The sequence below is a fragment of the Myotis davidii genome, unplaced genomic scaffold, assembly GCF_000327345.1.
Source record: "Myotis davidii unplaced genomic scaffold, ASM32734v1 scaffold2782, whole genome shotgun sequence".
NCBI lineage: Eukaryota > Metazoa > Chordata > Mammalia > Chiroptera > Vespertilionidae > Myotis > Myotis davidii.
Genome location: NW_006293227.1, coordinates 124,164 through 143,664, shown reverse-complemented (window position 1 = coordinate 143,664; position 19,501 = coordinate 124,164). Strand labels below are relative to the sequence as shown.

The window sequence follows — 19,501 nt, the reverse complement described above, 5'->3', positions numbered from 1 at the left end:
CGGCCGGCGCTCTGCACCTTACTGTCCCATGACTTCTTCAGGTGAGGGGCCTGCGTCCGCGCGTCTGCTCTCTGTGAACCAGGGGAGGTTGGGTTGTGTCCACTGCGGAATAGGGAGGTCGGGTCACCTCTCCGGGTCCTGTTGTCAAAAGGCCGGGCCAGGCATTTTAGCTGAATCCTTAGAGCAGTGGTTCTCAACCTTCTGGCCCTTTAAATACAGTTCCTCATGTTGTGACCCAACCATAAAATTATTTTCGTTGCTACTTCATAACTGTAATGTTGCTACTATTATGAATCGTCATGTAAATATCTGATATGCAGGATGGTCTTAGGCCACCCCTGTGAAAGGGTCGCTCGACCGCCGAAGGGGTCGCGACCCACAGGTTGAGAACCGCTGCCTTAGAGCATCTGGTGGGGAAGAAGCAAGGCTTTGGCCTGGGCTCAGTTGTAATTGAGAAAGTTAATGAGCGTGGCCGCACCTCCTGCCGCCACTGTGTGGTCAGGGTGCGTTTGCTGTTGAAATTTTCTTGTTGGGGCTGGAGAGGAGCCTGCTTTTGTTCAGGCAGAGATTGTGTCTGTGTTTAGTAAGACGGGCTGGGGCCGTGGTGGGCTGAGGGACGGGCACAGGGAACACTGTCGCAGGCTCAGACGTTTCCGAGCCTCATGGTTGGTTTGAGTTCTGTGTCCTTCATTTCTTTATTTCCATGAACTGCTCAGGTTAATTTCCACGTTCATGACTGTTGTCAGCAAAGCCAACCCTGTGTCAGTTTCGAAACTAAAACTCCTCGTTTGCAGTCGGACCCGAGAGAAAAGGAGGCGAAGGGAAGCTGATGCTCCCCCAGGGAGCACTTCCCTGCAGGACAGGGTGGGAGCTGCTGTTACTCAGCCAGAGGCCAGTTTCCTTGTAGTTACTGGGTTTTGTCATTTGTTTCCAAGAAACTGTCCAAATCTTTCCCGTAGAGGAGTGTTAGCCAAGGTATCGCCCCGTCCTGCGGGTGATTCACAGTCATATTGTACTTACCCTGATGCAAGGCCACCCTTCACAGGACATGGTTCCCCGTCACTGTGCGTGTAACGTTCTTAGAACTCGCAATAGAACGGGCAGCGGCAAGGGAGAAATTCACCTGCTCCTCCCAGAGCCGGGGCGGCGTCTCCCTCGTAGGCGTTAGACTCCAGTTAGGACACCTGGGCTTCTCTGCTGCTGAGCCCTGGGAAGCGGGTGAGGGTGAGCTGTGGGGCCCACGGCCGAGGCCCCTGAGAAACTGACCACGCCTCGCCCTCTTCCCTGCCTGGCTGGAAGAGTGACTTAGTACGTCTACAGCAGCAGGAGTAATAGGATCCTTGACGTGCAGAGAAAGCCCCTCCCCACCCCTTGTTCACAGTTTTCGCTTCAGCACAGGCTTGAGAACCATTTTGTAATGAGAACCGTTTCTCCCCAGTAGCTCCTTTGACCACATCCCATGGGGGCATGGGTACGGTGTGTCCTCCCACAGGTCTCTCTGATTCTCAATGTCAGGTTTCCTTGTTCCGTAGCATTTGTCTCAGGAGCTGCTTAGTTGTGACGGAGCCTTTTAAGTGGCACAGGAGCGTGCTCCTTGCTGAGTTTCTCAGTGTCTGGTTGTGCTTGTGTGTGACATGCCTTCTCTGATCTGTTGTCCCACATTTTTTCCTTCTCGGCATGTAGGAATGATTTTCTCGAAGTTGTGAATTTCTTGAAAAGTTTAACAATGAAGAGTGAAGAGGAAAAAACTGAATTCTTTAAGTAAGTTCAGAAAGTTAACACTTAAAATTCAGTAACTCGGGCTAAGTCCGTGAAATCGGTGGGTCACCCATTTGGTCTGTTACCGAAGGTTATTGGTGTTGCTCTGAGTTAGGCTTCCTGCTGGGCCCTGCACGCCCAGATGTGGTGAGGGAACCGCTGCTTCAGCCTGACCCGAGGCAGTGAGGGCAGTAAACGTGAGGCTCCGTGTACAGAGGCACTGCGATAAAGACCTAAAAGGTAAAATTGCAAGCTCTAGTGACCGTCACCAAGTGAACTGGGATCAGGGCTGAGGACCGCATGTGTGGGAAATGCTGCCGGGATGGGCAGCGTGTCCGTGGGATCTAGAGATGTGCCTGGGCTCCTGCCGGTGGGTCTGAGCGCAGGAGAGAAGGTTTACGGTGAAGAGCTGGAGATGACTGTCCGAGTTCATCAGCCTGAAGTTGGTGACACTCTCCCAGAGAAGGTGGGAGCAGGAACAAGACAGTGGGTCCAAATTATAGCCCCGAGACCCAACCTCGTAAGGGGCTGGAAGGGAAGGAGTGGCTGAAGAGTGAGAAGAGGGACTGGTGGTGGCAGGAAACTCAGCCGGAAGGAAGGCTGGGCTTCCCGGGAGAGGGGCCTGTCGGGAAGGTGGGTCCGCAGGAGAGCACTGGCACCCGTCTCCGGAGCCGCTTCCCCGTGTGAGCCGGGCAGTGACCTCGGAAGTGAAGGCAGGGGGAGGAGGCAGACGTTGGGAAAAACCTCCTACGTAGTTGAGAGCAGGGAGCACAGAGAACCGCTGAGGAAGGGAATGGAGTTGAGGTGGATGTTTCTAAGGCGGGAAGAGGAGGGGAGGGGCAGGGCAGTTAGAGCTGCAGGCATGCGGGGGCAGGAAGGGGAGGGAACTTGGGGCGGTGGCTGGTGGGTGGCCTTCAATAAGAGGAGACCCTCACCCTTTGGTCCCTGGGAAGGCGGGAGGGATGAGCAGGGATGTGGATAGTGGCCTATTTCCTAGTAAACGGGGAGGCAGGATCCGAGGAGGCTGATGGAATAGTGGGGTCATATTAACGTTAATATCCTTCCTAACTAAGGGCTTTTACACGTGCTGTTTGAATCTAGTAAGTTTAGTAACAAAAGCCTGTGCTTTGCTTCCTGTGGGAAGTTTGGATACTCTAACGTCCTCCATCTTGTACATCAGGGAAGCACCTTTTATTAACTCGAAAGCCCTGGCTAAGCGGGGGACGCTTCTGCTGTTGAGGAGGGCAGTGCTGGAACATTCCCTCGCTCGGCGTGGAGGTCTGAGTGCTGACGATCTGGCCTTGCCTCTCGCCTCATTCTTCTTCCTGCCTGAGACGGGCCTGGCTCACTCGGGGACACATCAGCCCGATGGCGTGGGGACCGGCGCACAGGCGGAAGCGTGCACGGCCGGCCCAGAGTGGCCCCAGTTCCCAGGCTCCTCTGCCCGCCCGCAGGTTTCTGCTGGACAGACTCAGCTGCTTGTCGGAGGAGCTGATCGCCTCCCGGCTGGTGCCTCTGCTGCTGAATCAACTGGTGTTTGCGGAGCCAGTGGCTGTGAAGAGTTTCCTCCCTCATCTGCTTGGCCCAAAAAAAGGTGCATTTTTTTCCAAACTGTTATTGGTCATTGAGGAATGTGGGGATTATTAGTCCGTATTTGAGCAGCGAGATTATCACACGGTGTCGCTAATGTTGCATCTAGGCATGGGGAGCAGTATTGGTCCCTGATCACTGACTCAGACCTGGGTCCCAGAGCCCACAGCATAGACATGGCGTCTCCTGGAAAGTCAGACCCTTGGTCAGCAGGATATCGCACACGTGTGCACACACATGCACACAGGACTAGCATATGAAAAGCACGTCTTCAGGGACTTGTGCATTTGCAGTGACTTCCCCAGAGCAAAGATGGAAAAGCAGAGATCATTTTACTTCTTGGGGCTGCAGGTTTTTTTCGGAAATGAGCCTATTGCTCTGAAACTTTGTAACTGTGTCAGCACTGTAGGTGGCAACATATCAGAGAGTATAGCTTTAATGTGACTAGAATTATGAGTTGGGGAGAATCCTGCTTTTAGAATTTATTTTCTTAGTCTCAATCCAAGCAAACAGTGTTGCAGGTACTTAAGTAGAGTTTCCTTATATTCTCCTTTGATGTCATTCCCTTAGCCATGAACTGTTCGCTAGAGCGCTTCAATCCCATTACTCAGATCTTAGGTGGGGGTGCTCTTCTGAGTCACCTGGGGAGCTTTTTAAGATTTTGTCTGTGCAGGGTCCCCTGGTTCAGGGGTATTACACATATTTTAAAGGTTCCCACTTCCACAACCACAACAGCTCTCCAGCACCAAGTCTGGTGTAGGGGGCATCCAGGAGGCAGCTGATCAATGATTCTCTCTCATCAATGATGTTTCTCTCTCTCCCTCTCCTTTTCCTCTCTAAAATCAATAAAAATATTTTTTAAAGAAGAAAAAAAAATGACAGTATGTTTAAAACACTTCTGTCAGATGGAGTGTATTTATAATTCAGCCTTGAGAGGAAATTCGGGTCCACAAAGCTGCCCTTTGGTTTGGGGCCTGAGGATTTAGCGAGTCCTGAGTGTGTCCGGTTCTCGGCTGAGTTTGTGAGTCATGCTGAGCGCCCTTCACTGAAATGGCAGTTTGTGTTTCATCCGTCCCACCTCTGCTCTGGGGTAGACCATGGGCCCGAAGAGACCCCTCGCCTGCTGTCCCCGGCCCTGTTCCGCTCGCGGGTGGTCCCCGTGCTGCTGCAGCTGTTCGAGGTGCACGAGGAGCACGTGCGCACGGTGCTGCTGTCTCACCTGGAGGCCTACGTGGAGCACTTCACTCCGGAGCAGCTGAGGACAGTCATCCTGCCGCAGGTCAGAGGCCGTCGGCGCCCGGGGATCCTGGAGCTGGGAGGCTGGGGCGTGGGCACCGCGGGTGCTGGTCAGCGAGGCTGAAGAAGGGGCTGTGGCTTTCAGAGGAGAGCACAGGAGGCCCTGAGGCAGCAGTTAGGTTGAAATTAAAGCTACATGGTGATCCCATTCGCAAAGGCCAGTCGGTTAAACTAATGGGTTAGGTCTGAAGCTGAGAAAAACGATAATTGTTTCCTAATTCTTCAGGAAAGAAGAGCCAGCATCCTTGGTGCAGTGCTTTGTGAACACAGACTGTTATAACGAGTATAAAACAATGATAACTGAGGGGGACGGATGTTGAGATTCAGGACTTTTCAGCCTCTTCCTCAGCCACCATGGAGCCTCGTTAGGATCTGCCCACTTGAAGGCTCAGGGCTTGTGGGTTTCCTGAGTGATGAACAAGTGACTGAAAATGGTGTGGCTTCTAACAGGAGACTCCTCTCGGCTCTGGAGGCAGAAGTGCAAACAGGTGTGGGCAGACCCGAGCTTGGAGGCTCCAGGTTCCAGTCCTTCTTCACTTCTCCCAGCTGCTGTGGCTCCTCGGCCTTTCTTGGTGTTGACTGTGTCACTCCAACCTCTGCTTCCGTTGTCTCGTGGCCTTTTTATAAGGACACCAGGCATTAGGTGTCGGGCCCACTCTACCCAGTATGACTTCATGTTGAGGTCACATTCTGGGTGGACATGAATTTTGGGGTGACACCATTCAACTCTGTCTGCAGTTTTGTTGGTTTCCTTTGCTGTGCAAAACCTTTTATGTATTTTTTCTTTTGCTGCCTGTGCCCAAGGGGACATACCCCAAAAAATATTACCGAGAGCCAAGTCAGCGTTCACTGCCTGTTTTCTTCTAGGGGTTCTGTGGTTTCAGGTCTTAACATTTAAGCCATTAATCCATTTTGAGTTTATTCTTGTGTGGAGTAAGGAGGTGATCTAGTTTCATTTTTTTGTATGTACCTGCCCAGTTTTCCCAGTACCATTTATTGAGAGACTGTCCTTACCTCACTGAATATTCTTGCCTCATTTGTCATAGATTAATTGACCATGTACGCATGGGTTTATTTCTGGGCTGTTTTGTTCCATTGATCTATAGGCCTGTTCTTATGCCAGTGCCAGGCTGTGTTGATTACTATGGGCTTGTAGTATAATTTGATATCCAAGAGTGTGATACCTCCAACTTCCTTTCTCATAGGGTCCTTTGTGAATCCATATAAATTCTAGGATTATTTATGTAAGTTCTGTGAAAAGTGCCATTAGTATTTTGATAGGGTTGCATTGAATCTGTGGATTACTTTGTTCAGTGTGGAAATTTTAATCTTAATTTTCCTTACCCAAGAGCAGTTGTGGTTGTGGACCTTTGGGAGGTTTTATGCTAATTACAGAGGGAAAGGGAGATGGGGGAGCTTAAAGAGGGTAAGGAGGATAAATGGTGATGGAAGGAGACTTGACTTGGTGAACACACAATACAGTGTACAGATGCTGTGCACCTGAGACCTGTATAATCTTATTGACGTCACCCCAGTAAATTCAATAAACATAAAAAACGTCCACAGCACAGGCCAAGGCCAGTGGCTTATGAGAAACAGCCGCGGGAGGAGGTTTGGGTCCGTGCAGAAGTTGGGTGGCTGGAGTCTCGTGGAATCAGCAGGGTGAGCCTGAGCCAGGTTGATGGCGACTCAGGCGTGGTGCCTGTGCCGCAGGCTGAGTTGGGGGAGGGCTCAATGCAGGATCAGTGGCACCTGCCAGGACCCCTCTCTTGGAGAAAGCTGCCTCTCCAGCCCTTGCCCTGAAGTCAGTTGTTTCCCGGGTATTCCTAGCCCTTTTTGAGCTGCTGTTCCCCTGCTATAACATAGGGTAAGCTGTTGTGAGGGGGGCTGAGCTCTGGTGCCAGCTGAACCCGCCTTTCAGGTGTGTGGTTGGTGGAGCTGTTTGGGTGGTGTTTGTGCTGGAGCCTCTTGACCATGTGGGCCAAGGTCAGCCTCCACATGTGCCTGGCTTGGGGCCACCTGGTGGGAGCTACAAACTGATCTGCAAGTGGTTGATGCTTGTGCCCTGAGAGACTGTGCTGCAAACAGGCCACTGCCACTAGTGCCAGGCCTGGGACCCTTTGGTGAGCACCATGATCGGAGCTGAGGGCAGACGACCACTTGTTCTGGGCTCGTGGCCACTTGGTTGAAGCTGTGTTCCAAGTCAGCACCGGTTGCAGCTGATGCCAGGCTTGGGGCGTCCGATGTGAGCTACCGTGCAAGCTGAGGCCAGTCGCAGCCTGTGTCTAAGGCTTCGGGTAGCGTAGCAGCTGGTACAGGGCATGCTGAGGCCAGCCCGCTTGTTCGGGTTGTGGACCTGGAGATTTTAGGAAAGTCTGCAGTGTGAACTGACACGGGTCACGTGTGTGGAGGAGCTGCTGGAAGAGGTTCCCCGGGGCCGACTTGGGTGGAGTTTCAGGCCTCACCAGGGAGGTGAAAGGTGTTAGCCAGGCTAATGAGACTCAGATTTGCCACATCCATAATTATAGGACTTCTGTTCAGCTAGTTGTCAGGTGGTCCTCAAGGGTGGTGGTTCTGTAATTTAACTGTAACTTTGATGTGGTTATGGGAGGAGGCGAGCACAGCATTTTCCTGCCCACACGTGGCCATTACACCTTACGTCGTTTTTAAATCCACTCTGCGCTGGATTGGGCGGGGGAAATGTTGGTCCTTAACCACAGATAGTATGACAACTACTGCCCCAGCACACGTGTCTAAGAAATGAAATTCATCTGAGCAAACACAGCCTGATTGCAGGCAATGTGGTTGTCTACACTCACTACCCTGTCTGCTCCTAGGTGTTACTGGGCCTGCGTGATACCAGCAGCTCCATTGTGGCCATCACGCTTCACAGCCTGGCTGTGCTGGTCTCCCTACTTGGACCAGAGGTGGTTGTGGGAGGACAGAGAACCAAGGTCTTCAAGCGCACTGCCCCAAGTTTTACAAAAACTACTGACCTTTCCCCAGAAGGTAAGAATGATTTAAAAGCCCTCTTTATTGTGTGAAGTATTGTTAGATTTTTAACATTGTACAAATGATGCAGGTGGTTGTATGCAGTCATGACATAGAGAAGTGTAGTGAACAGCTGGTAATTTCCTTCCCAGCTCCTGGGGACAGGAAACCAATTTTAATAGCTGAGTGGGAAGCCTCTCATCCCTTTCTCAAAAGCCACAAAAAGACAAATGTATATTTACACACACAGCTTTTTATTTTTTAAAATATACTAGTATTTTATTGATTTTTTTTTTTTTTTTTAGAGAGGAAAGGAGAGGGATAGAGAATTAGAAACATCGATGAGAGAGAAACGTCAATCAGCTGCCTCCTGCACGCCCCCTACTAGGGATCAAGCCTGCAACTAAGATACATGCTCTTGACCAGAATCAAACCTGGGACCTTTCAGTCCACAAGCCGATGCTCTATCCACTGAGCCAAACTGGTCAGGGCTACACACAGTTTTTTTTTAATACATTTTTATTTCAGAGAGGATAGAAACATCAATGACAAGAAACAATCACTGATTGGCTGCCTCCTGCATGCCCCCTACTGGGATTGAGCCTGCAACCTGGCCATGTGCTTTTGACCGAAAGTGAGCCCAGGACTCAAGTCCACAGGCCAATGCTCTACCCACTGAGTCAAACCAGCTAGGGCTTCACACAGTTTTTTTAAACGATGAGAAAACACTGTCCTCAGTCCACAAACCGATGCTCTATCCACTGAGCCAAACTGGTCAGGGCTACACACAGTTTTTTTTTTAATACATTTTTATTTCAGAGAGGATAGAAACATCAATGACAAGAAACAATCACTGATTGGCTGCCTCCTGCATGCCCCCTACTGGGATTGAGCCTGCAACCTGGCCATGTGCTTTTGACCGAAAGTGAGCCCAGGACTCAAGTCCACAGGCCAATGCTCTACCCACTGAGTCAAACCAGCTAGGGCTTCACACAGTTTTTTTAAACGATGAGAAAACACTGTCCACAATTGTACAGCTTGTTTTTTGTTGTTGTTTTGTGTGGGGGTTTTCATGTAGCAGTTTATGAGGAACCAGCCTCCAGGTCAGCATAAACTCGAGCTCGTCTTTGTGAAAGCTGCTTTATATTCCATTGAGTGTAATTCACTCAGTGATTTCCCTGTTGATGGCTCTTACACCCATTTCTGGCTTTTTAACCCCTACCCACATATTGCACTAGATAGCCTTAGAAATAGTTTTATTGCTATAGGATCATGTCCGGGAGTAGACTTACTGAGTCACAGGAATATGTGTTATTTAAAATTTTAGTCTATTGTCAGTTTCCACAAGTTCTTTTGACTTTGTTGGCCCATTAGGTGAAAAGCTGTTGGTGTTTAGGTACTTCCAGAAGCCTATTTCCGTATGTTCCCACTGGACGTTACCTGGGAGGTGGCAGTCATTTCTGGTCTTTAGAGGCTGTACAGGGTTGCTTCCTGCTCCTTTATGTGACCCTGCGTAGGAAGGACCGTGACATCGTGAAACTGGCTAATCCAGTCCTCCCTGATAGTTGGTAGATGCAGGAAAAGTTATTAGAAAAGAGCCCTCAGATAGACTAGGCTCTAATTTGATGCCAAGATAATTTTAAAGCAATTCCTGCTTCCCAAACCTTTGAGAGCTCAGACGAGACTGGGTCGGGGGGCTCTGAGAGGACATAGAACTGCTGCCACCTCTACAGCTGTGACATGCACTCAGCAGACCGGGTGAGGTCTGCGCCGTCAAACAGCAAGTGAGAGGTTGGCACAGGAAGTAGCCAAAATTATGTTTGAATCCTTTTGAGCAATGCCAACTCCTGAGTATGAACTTTCTGGTTTTACAGGCTGTAGCTTTTCTAACTAGGTGTCATCCTAAGGGTTCTGTCTCTCTAGTCCAACTCCACCAGGTGGACACTCAGCCTGTCCTCACACACCCCTAGGACAGGCAAGCCACTCCAATACTAGGGGTACATTTCTCCCTGCACTTTATCTTTTATCTGTGTTAAATATACCCGTTTCCCTTAACTGTTGCTCACCTAACATGTGTGCTAGAGCAAGACAGTTTACCGTCCCTCTCACTTTTTGGAGTTCTGTTTATCTTCAGATTCTCCCACGCATGTGGCCTGCAGCCAGCACAGGCAGACCATCCCCGGCTTGGAGAGCCCCTCCAGGGTTTTCCCTAAAGGGTTCTTTCCTGACGACAGGCCCATCGGCAGCAAGAAGCACAAACAGCAAGATTCCTACACCACCCTTCCCCAGACAGGTAGAAACAGTGAGTTTATACAGCTTTCCCATTGCTCGGGTGAACGTTTTCTTGAGTAATAAGTTTAAATTCTGAAAATTAAGGGCACTTTGGGAACATTTGAGACTGATTACAAGAGAAGTCAGCTCGGTGCCAACCTGCCTCTCTAGGCCACAGGGTGACAAACTACCTTTGCTTACGGCTGGCAGAGGGGCAGGTCAACACTGCTTGAATCTGTTACTGCAGACACCTTCTTTACTTTGGACTTTTGAGCCTCAGTATAGCATTTTCCAAATTGTATCAGAGCAATAGCTCTGGAGATGACAGGTATGCGCGGGAAAGGTGTGGCGGTTCAGGAAGCCCGGGGACAGGCTGTAGTCACTGCACGGCTTCTCCATGCCGAGCACAAAGGCAACTGTTCAAGGGAAGGTAGGTTGACTGAGGCAGACTTACTTGGCCACACACAGTTTCAGGGTGCATATAACTGACACTGCAAGGGTAACATCGGCTGTCTTCACACTAACATGTTTGTTTATAGACTACTGTGCCCACGGCATTTATGTTTATTTAGTAAAAGAAACTGTTGCTTTTGTGGTTTAGTGTGCAAGGATATTTCTAAAAACTTACACTGTACATTTCCCTAAGTATATTCTTGATTTTAACCAACATTAAGGAGAATAATTCTTGCACATGTCCCACAGGTGACCGATTTTCTCAGCCCAGGACATTTCCCATGAATGGACTTTCAGACGCGAAAGATACCTCAGGAGACAATGAAAACTTCCTGCCAAGTCCCCAAGTGTCGGAGGAGTGGCCGGACTGGAGCGAGCCGGGGGAGCCTGAAGGGAGAACTGTCAGCACACAGGTGTGGCCTCCAGAGCCTGCCAGGTCCCCGCCCACGGACGTGAAGGTGGTGCAGACAGGGGACGACCTGAAGCACAGCAGCCTCCGCGATGCAGTGAGCCCGGGAGGTAGAAGCGCTGGTGCCTCGGGGGAGCACAAGGCCATTCCCACTTCTCTTCCGCTCACAGAGGCGGCCACGCCTTTGGCATCAAGCCAACCCCCAAAGACCAGTCCTAGCCCAGCCCAACCCCCAAAAGTATCATCACGAGAACGGCGCCCTAAGGGTCCATCAGAACTTGGTTTAGGAGAGGAGTTCACCATCCAAGTGAAGAAGAAGCTGGTGCAGGACCCCGAGTTGGACTGGTTTGCTGACATGATCCCCGAAATTAAGCCTTCGGGTGCTGTTCTCGTCCTACCCGACCTGAGGACAGAGACCGTGATCCCCAACACGGACGGTATCTCACCAGGGATGCAGTTTTCCTCAAAATTTGCTGCAGCAGAAATGACTGAGGTAAGGATTCCCTTGTGGGTACCAGCGGCCTTGTCCCCTCCTAACAGACACCTGTGCCCCGTCAAAGCGGCAAGTAAAGTCACTTCCTGTTACCATCTTTCCTTCCCCAGAAAAACGCAGCAGTGTGGCTAAGTGTTCAGTGGCACTAGGAAATAGTCACCTTTTTACTTGGAAAAGGGAGAAGAGTAAGGTGTCAGCAGGTGGACTTCATTGGATTAGATGGTGCTTAGAAAGCGCTTTTACTTATTTGCACAAGGAACTATAAACTGCTGACCTTTCGAATGTGGAGACGCTGTCCCAGCAGCTGCCCTTGGCTTTATGTCGTTGCAGGCGGAGTCTGAAGGCTGGGGAGATGCCGGGGAGCTGAACTGGGGAGACAGCAGCTGGTGACAATGGCTGTGAGTTAACCTCTAGGAAAAAGGATTCCTTTTTAAAAAAAATCAAACTAATACCTCAAAAGCAGGCTCTGCAGACAAGAAAACCCCAAAGCATCCTGTTTTTCTCACACCAGGAGCTTTTCCAGTCTGTGCCAAGGAAGCCAGAGACCCTGGGTGTGGCCCTCGGCTGGGGAAAGAGCCTGTGCCTCCAAGGCCGGGTCGTTCTGGAAGTAAAGGAAATAAATGCAGGACCTTCCAACTGATTAGCTTAATTTTGTGCCATTTCTTTCCCGGTGAGAAGAGTGAGCTCTATTATGAAATGCAGCACCTGGAAAACATTTTACTATGAAGGACGTAAATGACTTTAAATCGCTAAGGTTTCCTTCGGCAGCTTATTTATTTGTTTACAGTTATTCCCACATATATTATGTGGACCAAAGTTCATGAGAAATATTCCCCATAATCCTGTTCTCTAAACATCCAATAAAGACTATTTTCACTAGATGCAACTTTACAAAAGTTGTTTTATGTGTTAGAAAATGGATAGACATAATTTACATAAATATTTTCACTTACAAACTACATTGTAGAATGATAGTCATACCCAGTTCTGTCTAGCGATGGTCTGGTCCGGTCCATTCAAGTTTCATCCTGGAGCCCGCGGCGTCTCAGCTCGTCAATCTTTTCCTGGAGCAGCTGCATCTCTGTGGGGAGCCAGTCGGGAGCAGGGCACTTCTGGAGCAGTGATTCGATTGCCTCCAGGGCCCCCGCTGCGGCCTGCAGTGCTGACCTGTACTCTTCCTCCTCAGGGGGCTCGTGGCGGGCTCTTTTAGCACAAGGCTGGCAAACGAGAAAGACGTGGTGGGAATGTCCTACCTGTTCTAGAAACTGCCAAGAACTCTGTTGCGGACTAGAGCAAAGCTTATTAGAACAAGTTCTAAAACTAGTCATGGGTTCACAAGAGCAGCACCTCCATCCCCTGGAAAGACACGCGCAGGTGTTTTTGTCACCGTGACGCAGGAGCGGACGCCTCCCCTCCAGCACTTCAGTGAGCAGCTCTAGACACACCCAACATGTCCTACCACAAAGCCCATTCGGATTTATGCTTCCTTCCATGTTTAATGCCAAGTTTATAACTACCGCTCAGGAAAGGGGGGTTGAGGGCCCCCTTATGCTACTGATAGGATATTTAACTTTACAGACTTCAGGCATGAGAGTCTTGAAAACAGGTTATTAAAACTTACAAGAACATTGTTGTTCTTGTGGATTGCAATTCCTAATATACTGTCAGTACTCAAAAAACAACATAAAAAAATTTTAAATATCCCTAATGGATATTTACTAATAGGCAGATGTGATTTTGAGGCACTGCCAAAAATTATTAGGCTGATTTAAAGAATGAGGCAGGGTATCTGGTAGATAAACATTCTGGAAGGTAAGTTCTCTGGTTTTCCTCTCTGGGTCACAAACTGGGAAAGAGGCAGCTACAGGTAACAGGTGTGTCAACAGTGTATTTGGTATGATGTTCAAAACTTACTCTGTAGTCCTGTTTTTAGGTGTTCATAACTTTTTAGGGGGGGGAAATGATTTTTTAGAGAGCATCGAGCATAAAACAGAATTTTACATGTCTAGATCTACTTTTCATATGCAACATGAGAACGAGAACCATACTAGTTTGTTTACTCATTAAGTACTAAGAGCAGACTTTCTCTTAAAAACAAACTGGACCCATATTGTAATGCAACAGTCCATACCTGTGAAGATGACCACTTCGCTTCTTCTAACATAACTGTTGCCAAGGACCCCCAGAACATCCCTTTTTCCTGTTTCACACGCTCCACTCTAGCAGCTACCGTCTCGTCTGCAAATCCCGTCTGCAGAGATCATGAGAGACCAGGTAAACAGCCTGTGTGATAAAACTGCTCCCGGTGTTAGGCAACCCGTGGTTTAACTATTATTCTCTGAGGCTTCACCTAACATGGTCCCCATGAAAGTGACAAAGGATGCACAGATGTGGGAGCCATAGGATTAAGTCAAACTAAAAAGTCTGTGTCCTGGTCTGTCAGTGCAGAGAAACCGTGCCTCAGTTACATCCGAACCACAGTGGTGCACATTAGCATCTAATCACGGTCACTAACAGTCGGGGTCCTCACTGCTACAGGCAGTGACTCCACGTGTCTGACTTCTGTGATGTGTCACCACTGTGCAAAAGGTGAAGCTAGAGAGAGAACCTGTTTAAAAAGTCACCCAATAAAGAACAGTGACACCATTGTTTTGATTCTGTGTAAAATAAAATAAATACCTTCTCCAGAAAGGATACCACTTTGTTCTTAGTTTCTTCAGAACTGAGGCACTGGGGGACTATCTCTTCATTTCTTGTTCCCTATTAAAAATTGATAAGAAATTTTAATATATTTCAGTAAGTTGAAAAGACACATACATGAGTTTTAAGGGCCACCTTACTCAAGCATTTTAACCCACTGTATGCCATAAGCGTCGGCAGATGCAAGCGGCAGACCTTCCCCACACGCCACAGGCATCTATTAAAAATGTTTGTCCTAAGTGGCAGCCCTGGCCAACTTTAAAATCATTTTTCGTGAGAATTTTCAGCTGAAAATATTCAAGAACATCCGAATTGTAATATATTTATTTTTATAATAGTCATTGCAAATTGGTTTTTTATTAAATTCAAAATATTGTGGCGTGTGGGGATGGTTTCTGTTTTGGATGCATGGTTAACTGGTTAAGAGAAAACATTGCAGGGGATACTCAGGAGATGATTAGCTCGTAGTTCTTTCAGGTGCCTTAGAGCAGTACCCCATTCTGCAATGTATACAGTGGGAAGGAGCCGTCCACGCCAGATCACCTTCTCCACAGAACCAAGTTAATAGGTCTGTGTTCATCAACCTGACCCCAGGATTGTTTGAGGTGATATGTATTATCGACCAACGCAAAAACTGCATCGAGGAGACTGCCCGGATTAGCAGACCTGGTTAGAATGCCTGTTGGGTTACTACCCACAGGCCCTTACAAATCTCCCTTCTTGATGCCTCATCTTTAGAAATATCTCCTGCAGCAGAACGTTTTACAACTAAGATGCGGAAGCAGCTCATCACTGTTTCTGGGTGTCTGAAATGTTGAAATGCTTTGCAGGTCACGGCCATAGGCGGGTCTTACCTCTGCAAACTGAGTAAATGCCTCCAAGGCATGTTGTTCTAACAGCCAGTTCCTGTCGGCCAGCAGCAGAGCAAAAATGGAACACAGGTTGGGCACAATTTTGTCCTAAAGAGAGAACCAAGCAGAGTAAATGCAATATGCCTGATGTTGTATTAAAACACATGCTGGTCATGTCACTCCTTTGCTCAAGTTTTCCATTTTGCTCGTATAAATCAGGGTCCTGACCTTGGCCTGCAAGCCCGCCGCCTCTGTTCATGACATTGACGCATCCTCAGTGTACCAGACAGACTCCCAGGTCAGAGCCTCTCTACCTGCCTTTCCCCTGCTCCCTCGGCTTGTCTTAGTGTCACCACTGACTGTACCACCCCACTCAGAGCTGTGCCCCATGTCCACATGCTCTTCTCCCCCACCCCCACCCCAGCACTCACACCATCCCATACACTGCTCATGTCACCACTTCTCTGGTCTGCAGTCTCTCAGTGGGGGATTCGTTGGGTTCATTATTGAATCCCCAGTGATTAAAACAGTGCCTGATCCACATATACAAACTCAGTAATTTTTTTTCTTAAATGAATATATGAATCAATCTTATCTAATGGTTTTAAATGCCTCTCGTTTGCTGATGAATCCCCAAAATTTCTTCAGGCCTTAACTTCACTCCTGGAAATAGATATATTTCTAGAAACATACAAGGTAATTTCTGCTAATAAAAACACCTGTTCTGCCCTGGCCGGTTTGGCTCAGTGGATAGAGCGTCGGCCTGCGGACTGAAGGGTCCCAGGTTCGATTCCAGTCAGGGGCATGTACCTTGGTTGCAGGCACATCCCCAGTGGGGGGTGTGCAGGAGGCAGCTGATCAATGTTTCTAACTCATCGATGTTTCTAACTCTCTATCTCTCTCCCTTCCTCTCTGTGAAAAATCAATAAAATATATTTAAAAAAAGCAAACCTGTTCTATAGGTCCTGGGCACATTGTGGTCCACATGCAGACGCATTCTTGGAAAACACTCTAATTCTAGAAATATTTGGCTACTTTTGCCCACAGAGTTAAAAACAAACTGACAACAGCTATACTTATCTCTTGAAACACAACCTGATGTGATGGAAACAAATGGGGCAGCACCATTTACCTGGGAACAAAGGAGACAGTCCCTTAGAAACTAACCAGGTAAATTTTTTGGTTGCAAAGGTTTTAATCAACCTGTAATGTCAATTATGGTTTTGCTCCATTTACATAAAAGGTCCTCATCAGTGAGCTCCTCTCCCCTGTGGAGGAGGGAAAACTCAGTTGTCTGGAACTGCTGGGTGGTGACGGCAGCAGCAAGGAAGATGAGACTGAGGAGGACGATCTTCAATAGAAGTGCACTGCCAGGCCCTCACAGGATGATGCCATAAACACACACCCAGTTTTCAACTACATATACTTCGCAACGTATTCAAAACAAACAGGCTCCCTTTCATGGGTATAAAACCAAAAGAATAACTTCAGTAAGTTACCAAACTTCCTCATTATACACTATGTTTTCTTTACTCAGAAACTTTGTGGGCACAAAGAAAAGCTCAGACTACGTTTACGTACGTGTGTGTGTGTGTGTCAATGTATATTTTTCTGAAAAATAAAATGAGTTCTACTTTGATAGTCACTCTCTATTCATAAAACACATTTCCCCCCCAACTTTCATTGTCATCAATACAGAGAATTGAAGAAATCAAAAGCCTAAAAATCCCTTGGTCATTCATTCTTGCAGCGTTTTTGTAATAACGAGAACAGAATAAAGAGTTTTACCTGGATAGCTGGAGATATGAAAAGTTTTCCTAGAGAAGACACAAAATCAAGGATTGCCAAGCGAACATGGTCTGGAGGCTCTAATTTCAGAAGTGAGGCCTGCAGAGTTACTACCTAAGAGGCAAAGACCAGAGAACAGTTATTTTGCAGAAACCTATGATTTTGATGGGCGTTTGAGAGGGGAAACAAAGCAAAACCCACAACAGCCAAACACTCCACAAACCCTAAACTTCTGAATAAAACAGTCAGTTACTCCAGCATTCTTCCTACCAACCACTGTGTTAAAAAAAAAAGTCCTGAAAAAGTATATACCAGTGTTCTTCCTTCAAACCTTTAAAAATTATTTTGTATTTTAAACTCTAGTAAGAGAAGTTCTTTATTATTAGCAGGGGATGGTCAGTATTTTTAGGCTTTGCAGCAACTTGTGTTCCCTGCTGCATACTTTATTGTATTTTATAAACCTTCAAGAAAGTAAAAGTCATCCTTAGCTCTTGTGCTGAAAGCAGGGCAGAATCTAGCCAGGAGATTTGCCAACGCCTGATTTAAGGGAACAATGAGAGAAAGTCTTCTGTAAAACGGAAAATGCCTAAATGAACAATTATGTTGAAATTTTAGAACTTTAGTTATTTGGATTTTTTTAAAGGTAGGCACAATTATATTAAAATTAGCATTTGATTTTTCATAAAAGAATAATAGAACCTTCAGAATCAACAAATTCAACATGTTGCATTCAGTATAATTTGAGTGAATGATTTTTACCACATTCTCATAATTCAGTAATACGTTACATATACAGAAATTTTAACACATTTCGTACCACTCAGGAGTTTTCTCGTGTTTTGCACGCCATCTGTTAAGGACCGCTCACGAGTGTTCTCGTTCTTCACACCCATGGAAAAAGGAGCGAATCTAGATACTTATGTAAATTTTGTTTGGTCCCTCTTCATAGAGGAAAATGTTTTAGCAGTACCATACGTTAAAAAAGTACTAGGAACTTAAATTGTTTGTTTTTGTAAATAAAAATGTTATAATTATTGAAAAATAACACCTAAAGTGCATTATGATGATTTAAATAACGTGCAGTTTGCCCAAAAACGTGCGGTCCCTGGCGTATGTCTTAGAGATTTCTATGCGGTCCGCAATGTGTTAAAATATACCTAATTAGCCCTGGCCTATGTGTCTCAGAGGTTAGAGCGTCTGCCCACGCACTGAAATGTGCCAGGTTCAATTCCCGGTCAAGGGCACACACCTGGGTTCGCTCCCAGAGTTGGGAGGCAACCAGTCAATGTGTCTCATATCAATGTTTCTCTCTCTCCCTGTCCCCCTCTCCCTCCCTCCCTCTCACTCTCTCTGAAAAGCAATGGGAAAACATCCTCGGGTGAGGATTAACAAAAAATAAAACATATACCTAATTAGCCAATATTTAAATTTCTCATGTATACAGCCACTCACCAGAGCTTCCCACGTCTACTGCGCCAGGACATTACCTTCCATCACCCAGCCTCTTGAATAACCAGGGACAGTCTTATTTCATAACAGCTTTTCTTTCTGTTCGTTTCTTGTGTGACTAAGCACAAGCCAACTCTTGACTTGGGGGATCATTCTGTCCAGTCTGGACTCATTCCAGAGCCTCTAGAGCAGGGGTCCTCAGACTTTTTAAACAGGGGGCCAGTTCACTGTCCCTCAGACCGTTGGAGGGCCGGACTACAGTTTAAAAAAAACTATGAACAAATTCCTATGCACACTGCACATATCTTATTTTGAAATAAAAAAATGGGAACAAATACAGTATTTGTATTTGCATGTGGCCCGCGGGCCGTAGTTTGAGGACCCCTGCTCTAGACCACTTCAGATAAGATAAAGCCTTTCCTTCTCTCTCCCCGCACTGGCCTAGAACCTCCCAAATGGGGCATAACTGAGCAACACCCCAGGCTCCCCCGACAGTAACCCCAGTTCTGCCTGTCCCAGACAAGCATGCTGGGGTCAGAAAACTCAGCATTGTCTTCCTTCAAAACCATCTTATTTCCTCGAAGAAACAGGATTAGCCTTCACCCATGTTGGTTACAGTCCTTGCTCCCAGGGCCGTGAAATGCCTTTGAAAATGCTAGGGATGCAGGTCCCACACTCTGACTCAACCACAGGGATTTTCTGGGCAGTTAGTTAACAGCAACAGGAAAGTTCGGCCTCTCCCGGATCAAGGAGATAAGGACGACAGATAAAGGCTGGATTAACAGCCCAACAGACTAACAATCCACCACTAGAAGGAAGAAAGAAACAATAAGGAGACATCCCTGGACAAGCAATTTGTGGCTGCTATGTGCAACTCCACAAGAAAGGTAACAAGCAAACTACGCAAGAAATCATTAAAAAGGACAGTTTCTAGAAAGTTATTTTAAGTCACCCCAGTTTAACAACTTCCTCAACGAAGTATCCACTTGCTCACTTTTCTTACCTGACCGATCAGCTGAGGATCTAGAGTTTGAATGAAAAATCCCAACAGTGGAAATAAAAGGCTGAGTGTCCGTTGAACATAAGGTTGACCTGTTACCTTAAATAAGAAACAAAATAATCTTGTTGAAAATGTTCAAAAACATGTGAATAGCAGCCTTTTAATCAGCATTTACTCTATATCTAGGTTCTTTCTGTTTATCAACTCACTTATGCCTCACAGATCTCTGAGGCAGGTACTCCCCTCAGCTCACTAAAGACGGGGGCAGGTCACACCATCTGCTCACAACCATGTCTCTAGTAAAAAGCAGACACGCTGCAAACCCAGATCTAATTACTTCCATCTGCCTCTGCACTTGGATATCCTGAGTCTTAAAATTCCACTCCTCTCTCCATAACTGTCTGTCATGATATTGTCAGCTATGTCACCAGCAGAGAGGTAATTACCTTGTG

At 47.2% G+C, this 19,501-nt stretch overlaps 2 protein-coding genes across 2 annotated transcripts in view; one reads left to right on the top strand and one right to left on the bottom strand.

Moving 5' to 3' along the window:
* SCYL3 (SCY1-like, kinase-like 3) overlaps positions 1-12,140 on the top strand; it is a 23,906-nt gene extending 11,766 nt beyond the window's left edge. Inside the window, exons 7-14 of the mRNA XM_006766840.2 lie at positions 5-41; positions 1,684-1,761; positions 3,213-3,352; positions 4,443-4,627; positions 7,482-7,653; positions 9,770-9,928; positions 10,609-11,261; positions 11,592-12,140. Coding sequence (XP_006766903.1) covers positions 5-41; positions 1,684-1,761; positions 3,213-3,352; positions 4,443-4,627; positions 7,482-7,653; positions 9,770-9,928; positions 10,609-11,261; positions 11,592-11,651 — 1,484 coding nt within the window. The 3' untranslated portion in view covers positions 11,652-12,140. The remainder of the gene's footprint in view (positions 1-4; positions 42-1,683; positions 1,762-3,212; positions 3,353-4,442; positions 4,628-7,481; positions 7,654-9,769; positions 9,929-10,608; positions 11,262-11,591) is intronic.
* A 92-nt stretch (positions 12,141-12,232) lies between these two features.
* LOC102751722 (chromosome unknown open reading frame, human C1orf112) overlaps positions 12,233-19,501 on the bottom strand; it is a 37,202-nt gene continuing 29,933 nt past the window's right edge. Inside the window, exons 18-23 of the mRNA XM_006766838.2 lie at positions 19,053-19,148; positions 16,601-16,714; positions 14,816-14,920; positions 13,941-14,021; positions 13,393-13,512; positions 12,233-12,478 (exon numbers count right to left, since the gene is read on the bottom strand). Coding sequence (XP_006766901.2) covers positions 12,278-12,478; positions 13,393-13,512; positions 13,941-14,021; positions 14,816-14,920; positions 16,601-16,714; positions 19,053-19,148 — 717 coding nt within the window. The 3' untranslated portion in view covers positions 12,233-12,277. The remainder of the gene's footprint in view (positions 12,479-13,392; positions 13,513-13,940; positions 14,022-14,815; positions 14,921-16,600; positions 16,715-19,052; positions 19,149-19,501) is intronic.